Source organism: Lichenostomus cassidix, chromosome 2 (assembly GCF_008360975.1).
Source record: "Lichenostomus cassidix isolate B80296 chromosome 2, HeHo_3.0, whole genome shotgun sequence".
In the NCBI taxonomy this organism is placed as follows: Eukaryota; Metazoa; Chordata; class Aves; order Passeriformes; family Meliphagidae; genus Lichenostomus; species Lichenostomus cassidix.
Window position 1 is genome coordinate 128,250,342 of NC_139482.1, and position 13,544 is coordinate 128,263,885.

At 42.3% G+C, this 13,544-nt stretch overlaps 1 protein-coding gene across 1 annotated transcript; it reads right to left on the reverse strand.

Moving 5' to 3' along the window:
* Window positions 1-4,120: 4,120 nt before the first annotated feature.
* Window positions 4,121-12,936, reverse strand: GEM (GTP binding protein overexpressed in skeletal muscle). The gene is made up of 5 exons (XM_085053220.1): window positions 12,784-12,936; window positions 10,741-11,083; window positions 7,645-7,721; window positions 6,943-7,147; window positions 4,121-5,349 (listed from the first exon to the last, which is right to left on the reverse strand). Exons 2-5 carry the CDS (start codon window positions 11,072-11,074, stop codon window positions 5,072-5,074), a joined length of 894 nt encoding a protein of 297 aa, XP_084909346.1. The 5' UTR covers window positions 11,075-11,083; window positions 12,784-12,936; the 3' UTR covers window positions 4,121-5,071.
* Between the last annotated feature and the right edge of the window lie 608 nt (window positions 12,937-13,544).

Consider the following 13,544-nt stretch of genomic DNA (forward strand, 5'->3'; position numbering starts at 1 on the left):
CAGGAGCTGAAGTTAGGCATCCTTCAATCTACCATGTGACAGTCTGAATTTTCTCAATGAAAATTCCCACCTCACTTTCTCCTGTTGGCCCAAAGAGCAGTCAAAGATCAGCTCTGGGCGACCTGTGTCTGACAGGAAGCTTTCAAATGCACACATGCTATTTAGAAAGTAACTGCATTTTTAAATGACTCATGAATAAATTTCAAGACTTGGAGGAAGTGTGTTACACTAATCAATTTCTCAGCAAATCATTAACCATGTTCCAGGTGGTGCTGTAAAATGAGCCATACGGGACATGTGTGCTCTCTTGTGGGTGTGTTGTCCCCATTGTCTGACAGCAGGGAACCTTTTGCAGCAAAATTACTAAAATCACAAGTAATTTTTGCACTGAATTTCAGTGGCTCTAGGAAAAAAAAAGGAAAACATGATGATCTCACATTTGTGATTACAGAGGATAAATGCAGAAGTATTGCAGTGGGAGGTGGTCACTGAGGGAGGAGTTGGGCTTGCTCAACGTGTGGGAGATTTCTGGAGTGACAATGCCAGAAGGAGGGGCAGGTGGGGAGGCTGTCAGGTTGCACACTAACATCATGGGTTCTCTGGTCGTGACATATGGTGGGATTCACCATATTTCCTGCAGCCATCCCTGCCCTGCATTGCATCCCTACATCTGGCCCATGGTCCCTTTTGGAAGCAACAGCAGAAACAAGGCTTCTCCACAGCTTTCTGGAGCATAGTGAAGAAGATAACATGGTTTTCCTTGTTTTTTTCCTGGAGTGGTTTACATTTAGAGACTTAGAAGTCACTCTATAAACCTCCCACAGAGTCTGCTATGTTTAAAAGTGCTGGAAGTGTACAACCAGCAATGTGACAAAGAAACAGTGTTTTGTCTTGCTCTTTCTGTCCTGTGTTACCTCACTGAACCAGAGCTGGTGAGGACTGCAGGCAAGGCAGAGAGTTCTCATTAAATATTATTTAACACACCTGGAAGCCACATCTGATTAAAACCCACAGTGTGCTGAACACCACCTCAGCCCACAGCATTTGCCCTCCTAACTGAGCAATGAGTTAGTCCAGGAAAGAGAGCCAGAGGAGGACCAGCCCCACAGTTCACACCAGCATTTATCTCCTGTGCTTGTGACAGGCTCAGGAATGATTTTCACAGTGTATCCAGCTCTGCAGTCTTCAGAGGTGATGCAAGAAATGAGTTGCAGGGTTCACTTTTGGAGATTCAATAGTTTATTAGTCCAGGGATCCTATCAGTACATTGTCTCTTCTCTGGGCGCCACAGCTTTCTCTAAAAAGCCTTTTCAGGGAAAAAGAAGAGCTGTAGCACATTGTAAAGATACAGAACTCAGCTGCTTCCTTCCCCTGCAGCAACCCTTTGTAGATCCCATTATCATCACCAGTACTGCTGCTGCCAGGACCCCTTTCTCCCATTTGTATCTGAATCCCAAACAGCCCAAGAGAGAGAATTCAGGTCTTTAAAGCTTCCCAAGGGGTTGATGTTGAAAGGCTTGTATATATGAGGGTCAAATCCACAGTACATCCACTGATTTTATTGAAAATGTCTTTATTTTGCTTGACTAAATTTTATCAATAATTCTCCCAAATCCAAAATCCTGTTGCTCCCTGCAAATCCACATTGTGCCACAATAACCAATGTGTGTTTTTTCCCAAAGAATAAGCAAACTTTTTTTCATGAAGTTCATCTGTCATAATTAAATTAGTTAAAGCTGGGCATGCTCTGTAATTCCTCTCACAAATCTGATTTTCTTGAAGAGAGCTTTTTATAACAGCTATTACACTATAATTGGCATTTTGTGTGTTCTTGGACTTTTTTTTCTGTATTTATTTTATTTTATTTTATTTGGACTCTGTGAGTTTTGCCATTTTGGCCTTGGTTTGCTCACAGCTGTGACTCATGTATTCCACAGCCACTGCCAGATCTCCGGGTCCAGCATTTTAATTATCACATTAGGATCTGTCACTGTAGCCCTGACTTAATAAATAGAAGAACAGTGATTAGAATCACTGATTGATCTGTTCAGCAGTTTTGGACACCCATATCTGAGATGAACAGAGGGACTGTGGATATTAAAGATTAGAAATGTCAGCATTCCAGATTAAATTAGTACCAATCAGTCATTCCAGGTACACTAGCTTTTATATATAGTAAGAGTTGCTGTATTTGGTAATCTGGTGATGATCAGCTAAAACCATGACTCAGATTAATCTCATGAGCTGCAAGGGAAAGCCCCAGCCCTTCCTCCATGCCCAGCTCGCTGGAGCCATGCAGATCAGAGCAGATGGTTGGGGTTCCATCAGGTGAAACTCACAGTGCCCTTCAGGAGTGCATCTCAGGCTCTGCAGCCCCAGGTGGACATTCAATCCACAGGATCAGACTAGACCAGTTCCAAAACTGAAACGTGCAAAATGTGGATGCTCAGCACCAGCTCTCTCACTCTGTGTCCACAGGTCAGAAGTGACACACCCGGATGGTGTCTGAGCTTCAGCTCCATGGAGGGAAGCAGCTCCATGCTGCTGCTTGTGTCTCTTCACCCCAGAGCTTCCCCCATGCTTTCTCTGAAAACTTAGGGCAAGTCGGGAGCCTGCAGGGTGAACCAAAGATGTCAGTGGAAGGTTGACAGGGACATGCAAGCTAGAGGCATATCTTTAAATTGTTTTGGTGCTGTGCTGTGCTGTTCAGAGACCAGCAGCAGCCTGAGAATATAGAATTGCAGTGATGTCTGCTTGCTGTGAACAGGAAAAATCAGGTGACATGCCCTGCTCCACTGCACAGCTCTTTGTAGCAGCTTCTGACAGCTCAGGGGAATGGACCTACCCCATTGGCCTTTTCTTTAAAAAATCATATGTTTCAGAAAGAAATTTTGTCATCCTGGAAGGAGTGGAAGGAGATGAGTGGGGATATGAAAACTTACTAGGCAACTCCAAATTTTTATCATACCATCTGTGTATCCAGTGGTACTATGAACATGGATGGCTTTTATTCCTAAGGGCTGTATGATCACCATGGATGTTTTACATTTCTTAAAAACCTGCTTAATTTAAATTTGTAGCTTGACAGATATAGAAGAGACTAAGGAAATGTGCTGTTTGCATACAGCTATACTTTCAGTTCATAAATATAATCTTTAATATTATTTTAATTTGGGCAATTTTGTTTTCATTTTTGAATGGGGGAAAGGTTCTGAGAGGTTAAAAGTTCTGAAAACTAAATTCTCAAGACTGCTCTGGGTTGACCTTAGGTTGTGTGCTGACAGGTCAAAAGCATTCATCCAAAATCCAGCGACAGGGGGATTGTCTGTGCTCATTTCAAAAAGTTTAGTTTTTCTGTTCTTGTCAACACTTTATTTTAGATCAGAAATTCCCTTCCAGGGAGATCCTAATACCATACAAGCATTGAGTCATTCTGCAATGTGATGTTTTACCCCTAGAGAACTGCTAGAAGTCATCCCCTCAGCAGAGGAAATGTGGGCAAACACTCAGCATGCTCACTCCTTTCCAGAGCGTTTGGTGTGTGGAAACTGTTCAGCCCAAAATGGGGAGTCAAAGTTTCACTTTGTTAGTGTTGCATCTTTTGCCTTCATCTTCTGGGAAGATGAGCTGCCAGGCTGGAGATTTGGCTTTTCTGAGTCATATGTGGGCAGAAATGTAATGACTGTACCTCTGACCAGCACAGTCAAGAGGAAAATAGCACAATTATGCTCAGCAGTAAGTGAGGATTAGGGCACACCATGCCAACTGCCTGCTTTCTGTCCCTGAATGTATCATTCTACTTCTCTTCCTCTCCAAATTTTGGGTAACAGTACTCATCTACATTTCTAAAGTGTTTCCAGGCTAAAGGCCAAACACCTTTGCTAAAACTGATTTATTTTTAACTCTGTCACCACAACCCCATTTGTATGTCAGAGTTATTGTGCACTTGTATCTTTGAGGCTCCTGATGGTTCCTGCCTTGTGATCCAAGGTTGCTGTGTAGACTATGTTCAGAGATGTAAAAAATCCTCACTGCACTTCTCAAACACCAGTCTTACCCAGGATACACAATCTTTTCTCTACTTGAAAACGTTCTTAGGGATTTCTTACTGAGGCTCAAATGCAGTCATATATTTTATTTATTTTATTACAAGGCATGTAAGTAAAAACTTGCATATCTGAAAAAAAGATATTAGATAGAAAACAGTAATAAAATTAACATTATTATCTTAAGAAAATTGGTAATAAATACATTTCCCCTCGACATTAAAATGCTTGTTATGTTGCACAACAATAAATACAGCATAGCTCTGGCATAGAGAAAGGCCAAGGATGGATACAAGAAGTCCATGTGGTGTCATAAAAAAGCTCAGGTGATTTTTAAAGGTTTGGCATCCTGCACTTGATGCACTTTGATACAACTTGCAGTTTAATCTTAATTTTACTATGATTTTAAAACAGTCCCATAATATGAAAATATGAGAGGAAAATTTGTTCGACTACAGGATTTTTTCTTTAAATATTTTCAAAATAAGAGATGTGTAAACTCACTGAAACTAATTCTCAAAATAAAGAAAAAATAACAAACAGGTGTTCTGGTGGTTATTCTACAAAAATGCTTTTTTTTTCAGCTGTGAGGGCTCAAGCCTGACCAGCCAACTGGCAAAGGACCAATCTCCAGTCAGTTCCTCAATTCTTTACACAGTTTTAATAAAGAAATATTAGTAAAAAGGAGGAAGAGTAAAGACAGTAGTATTCACTTCCCAAGTCATGGCGTTCGAGGTTCTTACGCTATTATCCAAAGGTGAGAGGAGAAAGAACAGGAGTATTCCAGAACAGTTCCCAGCATAATTTTGGGTCATTCTGGTCTATACTTTTCCTTTAACACTACTGACAAAAAACAAGAGAGATATTTCCATGCACTGTGCTGTTCTTATGCCAGCACATATCACAATCACAACTGTGAACCTAAGTCACTGATAGCCCAATCTAATATAGATTGATTGATTGTCCCATGACAGAGTTAGATAATGTCCACAAAATGTCACAAGCTCTGGCAGAGTCCAGCGTTCTTAAAGTACTGAGAGGTCATGGCAAGACTTGGACTTGAGTTTGAAGGCCATGTTCTTGTTGTTCTTGGCAACTATTTTGCCCCAAAACCGCCTGGCTTTCTTGGGGATGCTCTCTCTCCGTTTCTGCAGCGCCAGCCGCTTCTCGTTCTTTTCCTTGCTGTCCCTCCGGAGCCTGACTTGCCGCACGATGCCTTCGAAGAGCTCCTTCACGTTGTGCTGCACAGCTGCTGAGGTCTCGATGAACTTGCAGTCAAACACAACAGCACAGGCTCGTCCCTCTGCAAAATTGCAAGGTGCATGTTACGTGGGATCACAAGCCCCAGGGAGGGGGGAAGCGGAGACAAGCTGCCACATGCGGGGGAGTCGGAGCTTCCGGGGAATTCCTCAAGCCTAATATAGGCACAGATAAGTCTTTAATCACCTGATGCTGCCTCCTAGCCCATGGTCCATCTGCTCTGTGTCACAGCCGCTTCCCAGAGGAGGCGGGGGTGGAAAATCCCCCCCGAGGAAAGCCCAGCCAGTGCGGAATGATGGACTTGAGCTGAGACACTGAAGGCTGGGAGGCCAGCAATGCCTCAATATCCCCTGGCCATCTTCAATGCAGACTTCCTCAAGCTGCACTGAAGGGTGATGATGGCACCCTCCAGGCATACAGCACAGCACAGGAGGCAGGGCACTTTCCTCCTTCATGGGTCACTGGTATAAGCCAGAGCCTTGGAACTGCAGCAATTTCAGTGAGAACAGACACGTGTAAAACCCTTGATAAAGGCAGAACTGTGTCTGTGGCTTTAGGGGTACATCTGAAATCACAGTTCTTATCTTCAATTACATTAACCTAAGATAACCTGACAGCTGTCTTTCACTCAGAAACCCATTTATTGTCTTCTGTCTTGCTGTGAATTCATTGCCAGGGCCACTAAAAGGACATGAGTTCATCTTTCAAAAGAACTTTCCAGCTGGGCAAAGAGGAATGAGAAGGCAACCCTGGGCTCCCTATGAACCCCTCAGTTAAAGCTCTTCACTTGGGGCAACTGTGACAGGACCTAGAGGAAGAGTGTACATCCACAGAGAAAGGAAAAAAAGTCTAGCTCAGCTGGGAAACAGAAGAGCAGAAGAGCTGCACAAAGAAAACGCTGAGCAGAAGAACCCATGTTTCTGATGGGCCAAGTTGAAAACATCTAATGCACTGCTGTGTATTGTGGTGTGTCACCTCAGCCCTAGGGAAGGCTCTCCAAGAAGAGATTTTACTGACTGCAGATGTTGAGAGCCAGCAGCAGTGTTCCCAACAGTCTCTCTGTTCCTATTTATGGTCTTAGTGGTTATTCATTTGTGTGCAGCCAAGGGAAGGCTGGTTTAGCATCCCAAAGCAAGGCAGTAAGGAAGCCTCTTCTGAAAGGCTGCACCGTTCTTGCCCTGACTAGCAAAACAAAGATTGAGAGGGAATTTTAATCCATCAGGGAGGACAGAGAATTGGTTAAAAAGAATTTTTGGCAGCAGAAGAAAGGGGGCTAAACTTATTATGTGTAAACATGTGTTGGGAATCCAAAGAGTTTCCAGCTACCAGAGAAATCGTATATTGAAGTGTTCTTACACTAGGAGCTGGAAGGGAAAAAATCCCTTTTTTGATGGTCCTTAATAAATATAGAAAAGGGATTATCTGACATATAACAGCATTACCAAGGAAGGCTTAAGGATCTGGCAGACCCTTCCCAGTCCTCTGCCTTCTGTTCCAGTCCTCTGTTGTTTTATTGCTCTTTTATTGCCCAGTCCTGATCACAAAGTACTCCCTCAGCCAGAGCACTGTAGTTTGTCCAAAAGCTACTAGGTGACTTTTAATGTTTGTCTCTGGCTTATGCCCCTCATTTCCTTACCTGCCACTGAAATTTCGCGGCACCTGACAAGGTCACTTTTGTTGCCAACTAAAATAATGGGGATATCTTCTTTCTGGCGTGCCCTGCGGAGCTGTATTCTGAGTTCAGAGGCTTTCTCAAAGCTTGCTCGGTCTGTAATGGAGTAGACAATCAAGTAGGCATCTCCCACTTGCATGCAGTGGTCTCGGATCCATTCTCCCTCACGCTGTAAAAATTAAATGGTCAGACATCGTTATGCTCAGAGCAGGTTTTAGAAAGTAAAACTTTTTTACTTAGAAAGTAAAACATTAGAGAATCCAAAAACATTCCTGCTGTAAACTGTAATGGGTATGGTTTGAATCACAGTTCTACTACAAGTAATTCCAATGTGGTGATTGTATGAATACTTCACCACAAAGGAGGGCAAAACTTGCCCGAGATAATTTATTGCACTGGCTTTAGGCTGGAATGAACATAGTTTGGAAAGAAAGCTTAATTGTTTTGTTTTAGTATTAAAAAATGAGGACTTGCACTTCTCAGGCTCACACTGCAGAGCCATAAGGCATGCTTGCCTTGATGTGGCATAGGGTTAATCCTGTATCTTTCCTGATTTTGCTCTATGGAAAACATCTATTTTCTTTCCCAAAGAAACCCTACTTTTTATATTAGCAGGCATTCATATGCACTTTCCTTTCAGCATTTGACCAGAACAAGTCAAAGTACCTTATTATCCCACATGTCAAGCAGTATAACAGTCGCACTTTCCCCGTCCACCATCAGGGTTCTTTCATACGTGTCTTCTGGAAAGAAAAGCAGAAAGGTTGGTAATGTATTATTTAGTGTCATCATGTACATTGCAAAAAACCAAGTTGTTGAATGTGGGTGATTTGTTCACAAGTTAGAGTTACTGAGCCAAATTTTAGTCCGGCTCACATCCAGTTCTTTCCTCACTTCCATCAGCACTGAACCTGCACTCTGTTCATTACTGGTTGCCTTACTTTCCATGATAGATGAAGGAGGCTGAAAGATCAGGAAACAAGATGTTCATTATTTTGGCTGATACTCTCTTTATCTTATGTGGGAGAGAGAAAATAGAACCAGTGGAAGAAATAACCAAAGGCTGAATATTTGCCCCATGGGAGCTGCAGAGTCCAGCGAGGCTGAGTAATGGAAAATATTTGCTTTCGCTTTAGCATGGACAATTTACGGGTGAACAGTCACTGCTGCTGAGAGCAATACAGTGAACAGCCCACTCAGTGAGGAGGACAGGGTGTTGTGAGACCACAGCTGTTGAGTTTGAGAGAGACTGAGACTTCTGTTGCACATTAGTTTCTCTCCCATTACAGAGTTTCCCACATCACCTTTGATGTCAAATAGCAAAAAAATGAAAAAAAACATAGAAGGTCTGTTATTTTGTACTATGGCCATTAAAAAAAAAAAATCACACCTAGATTATAAATGCCATGTGGCAAAATTCTGCCTAGATCTAAAGGAGCTGTTGCCACTGAATTTTGATCAGCCCTTGCTGTGAAATCTCAGTCTAAATTCTGCTTCTTCTCTTCCCTGAACTGGGGGACATTTGGATGAGTGATGAGGGATCTGGACCTATTTCTGATCTCATAGTAGTGGTCAGTGAAAAAAATCCAAACCAGCCTTAGGGCACAGCAGCATTTAAAGGATCTGTCCCAACCACACTTACAGATAGGGCTGTGTCTAACCTGCGCCTCATGAGGCTTCTGCTGGGCCCTGATGAAGTGAACTTTCCCCTAAATTGTAATCAAAGCCTTTCCTCAAAGCTAGGAATTTATATCCATGCAAAAGAATGAGCCAAAAATACTACACATTTAAAGTCAAATGGAGCCCATGATTAACATTTCAAGATTAAAAAGACAGAGCTAATCACTAGGAGTGGTTTTCTTTCAGGTCCCAAGAGTATGACATTTGTGTTTAGGAGTTAGCTTCATCCTACCATCAATAAGAAAGCCTCTATAAAAGCTTTGTACTCCTCTGTGAGCTGGCTACCCTGAAACGATTGTCTTATGTAATAAAATTTCCAGTGTGTAAGATAAAGTTCCAGTTTGTAAAGCTAAAGTAGTTTATTCATGTGACCGAGCATCTGTCTGAGAACAAGCTCTGTGCTCACTAGAGGACAACATCCAGAAGACTCCTCCTGCACTGTGTTACACAAAGATAAGCTTCAAATACATAATCACACTCCTTGAAAACGCTATGCCTTAAGAGTAATTTTCAGCACTGATTTGCACCTTGGTCAGTCCTAAGGAAAGTCTCTAGAATGTAAAACTGAAAGTGAGCGCTTAGGTAATTTCATGCTTTTTTCAAAATTGACACTAAAAAACGAGAGAGAGATCAACAGCAAGACTTCCAACACCTCTGCAGAGCTGGTCTTGAAAGTCTGTCAGTGCTGCTGGGAGTGCGATGGAAAGAGGAAACCACACAGCTTCACGTGAAGGAAAACTGCCTGACAAGGGTGTGCAAAGGGAATCGGCTGCATTTTCTGATGGCTTGTCCAAGGATCCCACTCTACTTCATTCATTTAGCACTATGAAAAGCTTTATCAGAGATATTCCAGGCTGAAGAGATGGTAGAACTATGGAAAAAGCTGATGGCAGAAGCTGAAGGGAGAGCACACCTAAATCAGTGAATTTCAAATCCCCCAAAGGCACAAATTTCTGTGTCCCCAGCCCTAGACAGCAAGCAAGGAAAATGTGGGTCTGACCTTTTTGATGCTGGGCTTTTTTAAACCCTAGGCAAAACCTCCTCTAACTGGAGAGTTAAAGACACAAAAACTCTACCCTGCTTATGCCCCACTGAAGGCTGGAAGAGAAGCCCTGAAATTCTCTGTGGTAACACTGGCACCATCACACCAAGGGAATACAGGCAGGAGATGGAAGGGATATGGGAGAGACAAAGAAAGTTCTGTCTACTGACAAACAAACAGGCAGTAAACTGCATGTCCCCTGAAAGGAACAGAGACTGCATCCTTAGAGACACAGCAGATTTCACAGCAGCACAACCTTTCCATATCAACGTCCTGCACACAATATAGCTCAAGACCTGGTGCCACAGCTTCACCTTCTGCATGATCTGATCTTTGCAATTAAAGAACATTTTACAATTAAACAAAACAGGGGGGAAGCATCAAAGAAAACCCTACAGCTTGTGCCTTTCCCCCTGATGGGCAACAGGAGCTTTCCTACTTTGTTGAAGGACCTTTTTCTTTTTTCCTCCTGGAGGAACCAATACCATGCAAGTAACATGAAACAAGGCTTTTACTCAAAATTTTATATATTTTATTCAAACTCCATACAGCCTGCACTAATGCAATGTTTTTATACAGAAAGGCTGAGATTACTGTTTCTTTATACATAATTTTAAAGTATTTAATTATTGTAAATTGTGAGGACCTTCACTTGTTTTCTCTCCCACAAGGAAAGCTGGTGTCAGCCGTGTGCTGCCAGTGGTGACACAAATGTTGGACCAGCATGCAAGCTGAAACACCCCTTGTGCAGCATCATCACAGGCAGGAATGAGGCAGTTTCCAACAGGTATTTTGGAACAAGATAGCATAGTAATCTGACTTGCTCTCTTAGAGTGGCTTTCAGTCATTGTTGGAGAGTATCTTACTCATCTTATTTTGCTTTCTTGTTCTCTTAACAGAAATGCTTGAGTTCAGTTTTGATGATCAGACCCAAATGTTTGTTCCTCTAATTTATATTAAATATAAATCTCTCTGTGCCAATTACTACAGGCAGAGCTGACTGCAAGCAAACACCAACACCCCAGGACACAATTACCTACCTCCCAGCACCTCACAGTCACTGTCGATGCTGTCGTGCACCCCTGCAAAGATGTTGGCCAGTGAGGACTTCCCCACACCGTGCTCCCCGATCAGCACCACCCGGTAGCAGCTGCTGCCAGACTCGGAGGAGATGACGGAGTCGGATGACTCCGAGGACCAGCTCCTCCTGTAATATTCATCAGGACTGATGGTGTATCGTTTCTGTGGGTTGTATTCATTGGAGTCTTTCTGGACCAGCAGATTCTTTCCATCAGCAGGGATGCTCCATCGCTGCTGCTGCTGATGCATACTGCTGTTGTGGGTGCGACGCATGGTAACGTTGTTGAGAGTCATTTTCAGCCCCTAGGGAAAAATAGGGAAATCACAAATGTTACCCACAATATATTTAGAAATGCTCTCTTAGTAGGTTCTAGGCAGCATATCACTCTCCTCTGTAGGGACCTAATGCATGAGAAAAGAAAAATTAGCCTTTCTGCACTCTTTCATACTTGGTGGTACACAAAGAAATATTTCTCCTTAGTGAGACAGAGCCTGTTTCCTAGGGATAATACCATCCTCACATGCTAAATTCTATCTTGTTTAGCCTTTAAAAGCCCAGTCTTGGAAAGAGGGAGGCATTGCTGTGTCCCAGGAGGAGAATGAAGGGACAGTGCTCACCACACCCATCCTACACAGCAGCTGTAGCCCTGCCAAGAGACTGCCTTTGGGACAGGCAATGCTCCCCATCTTTTGGGCTGACTGGTGACAAACAGAGGCACTGTTCTCAACTGCCTCCCACTGCCAGTGCAGCTGGGTGTACAGCATCTTTCTCATTATCTCAGTTAAGAGCTGAAACTTTTGGGAAAGCAATGATTCACTACACTCTTAGAACACCCTGGTATAAAAAGTCATGCAAGCAAGTCTTGCTGTCATGGGGTGGATTTGGGTCTTGTCTGTGGCCAGATAAACAAAGAATGATTCTGCCTCAAACAGTGACTTTTTGGCTGGTAAGAGGGAGGACATAGTGAAGTCCAACAGCTTTTCTGAGGAGGTACAGGTTATAGCTTCTACAGGAGATATCGCTGGGAGAAAGGCCCATTAATTTATAGATATTAAATCAATAACTTCGTTACTGCACAAGTAATTAGATAGGTTCACTCTTTTTACATAAGCATAGCTCTTAACTACATTTTACTCAGCAAACTCTATTTTGCCTTGCTTGGAGGCAGAGAACAGTGATGTCATTCTCACAGGCCAACAGCTACCATTTTTAGGAAAGTTACTTTGATGCATTCCAGCTCCCAAAGTGACCGTTATTTAGACATTTTTCTTCTTTGCCCTGTATCTGATGTTTCTCGGCTCTCTCCTCCATGAGTAAATAGGACAGTTGTCTATAAAATTCACCCAACCACCTTCAAACCTCAATAAGAGGTGATGAATGATAAAATGTACAGCAAAGCAGCAAAGCAATGCTTACAAATTGCTATTCTTCTTCATACAAAACTGTCTGAAAAAATCTGGAAATAAATGCCCAGCAGGACATAGGACAAATATACAGAAAAAGCACTGTCTGAACTTATTACAGCATACACAGTATTTTCTCTGTGATGTGCATTACTTTGGGGCAAAATGAGATCATTTGCATGGTCCTAGTCACAGTAACTTTGTCAGCAAGAAATACATCTAAAGAAGAAATCATGCACTAACAAAAGGCTGCTGCACAAACAAAATAAAATTTTTACTGTGGTTAAATTTTGAAATGCATATTTTCCTTGCAGTATTCCCATTGAAAAGACCAGATGAGTAAAGCCAGCTCTGATTCAGTCAAACAACAGAGAGTAACTCACAACATGCAACAAGCAGTCACTCACAAAACCATCACAAACACAAACATTTTATGATTTAGCCTCTAACAAATTGTCATCCTTCTTTAAACAAAGCCAAACGAGTCCCTGTCCCACACTATGCCCCAAGTTCAAACTGGTTTTGATACCCCATACTGCATTTAGCTGCCCAGGTCTCCAGCAGCTTCAGTAAAACACTGGGTCCAAATCCACTCTTACTTGTGCCAGGCTCCTGCAGCCACTCTGGTCCTTTGCTCCCCCTGCCCTTCTCTCTCGGGAGGCTGTGACACACTGAGCAGCTCTGCCGAAGTAAATCCTCTCCTGCTTTGGGGCTGCCTCTTTAATTCTTTCTCAGCAAACCTGGTTTATATTAAGCCCATCTGATCAGAGACAGGGCTTTTCCGTGACGTGGTTGGCCTTTCCATACAACAGCCAGCCCCCAGCTGGGAGGAAGCAGACATGCAGAAGAGAAAAAAACTTGCAAACAATCTCAGAAGACTTACTCAAAATCATATGATTGCTTTAATATTGCCAGTAAAATAAACACTTTTGGTTCTTGCATGATGAAAACAGGAAAGTGGAACAAAAATAAATAATACATGCCATTTAGCCTCAGACAGCTTTTAATTCAAATGTTATCAAAATTAATGATGATTAAAAATTACCTAAGTATATTTAATGCATGAAATTCTGTAAATGTATTATGTATCTGTTCTCTGTCTGCAAAATACTCTTAACCCCCTGCTGGACAAAACATTTCTCTGAAATAAAATATCTAACTGTTATTTTGAAATTTTCTTAGAAGTAGGAATATTATTCTAGGGGCTTTGTTTGGGGTCTTTTTGTTTGCTTGTTTTTAAAGCTCTAATATTTACAAACCTGTTTTTCTCTGTCAGCCTCCAAGAGACTGTATCGAGTCTCCTGAACTGTGTTCTCACTTCACAAGAGAAGTGAGCTCTCTCTCACTTCTTCAATGTTTT

Bases quoted from the DNA above. Each gene is read 5' to 3' on its own strand.
- GEM (XM_085053220.1), bottom strand. From the start codon at position 11,074: ATGACTCTCAACAACGTTACCATGCGTCGCACCCACAACAGCAGTATG. The intron at 7,722-10,740 runs GTAGGTAATTGT...TTTTCTTTCCAG, and splicing joins TGACTGTGAGGTGCTGGGAG to AAGACACGTATGAAAGAACC. The intron at 7,148-7,644 runs GTACTTTGACTT...TAATTTTTACAG, and splicing joins TTGACATGTGGGATAATAAG to CGTGAGGGAGAATGGATCCG.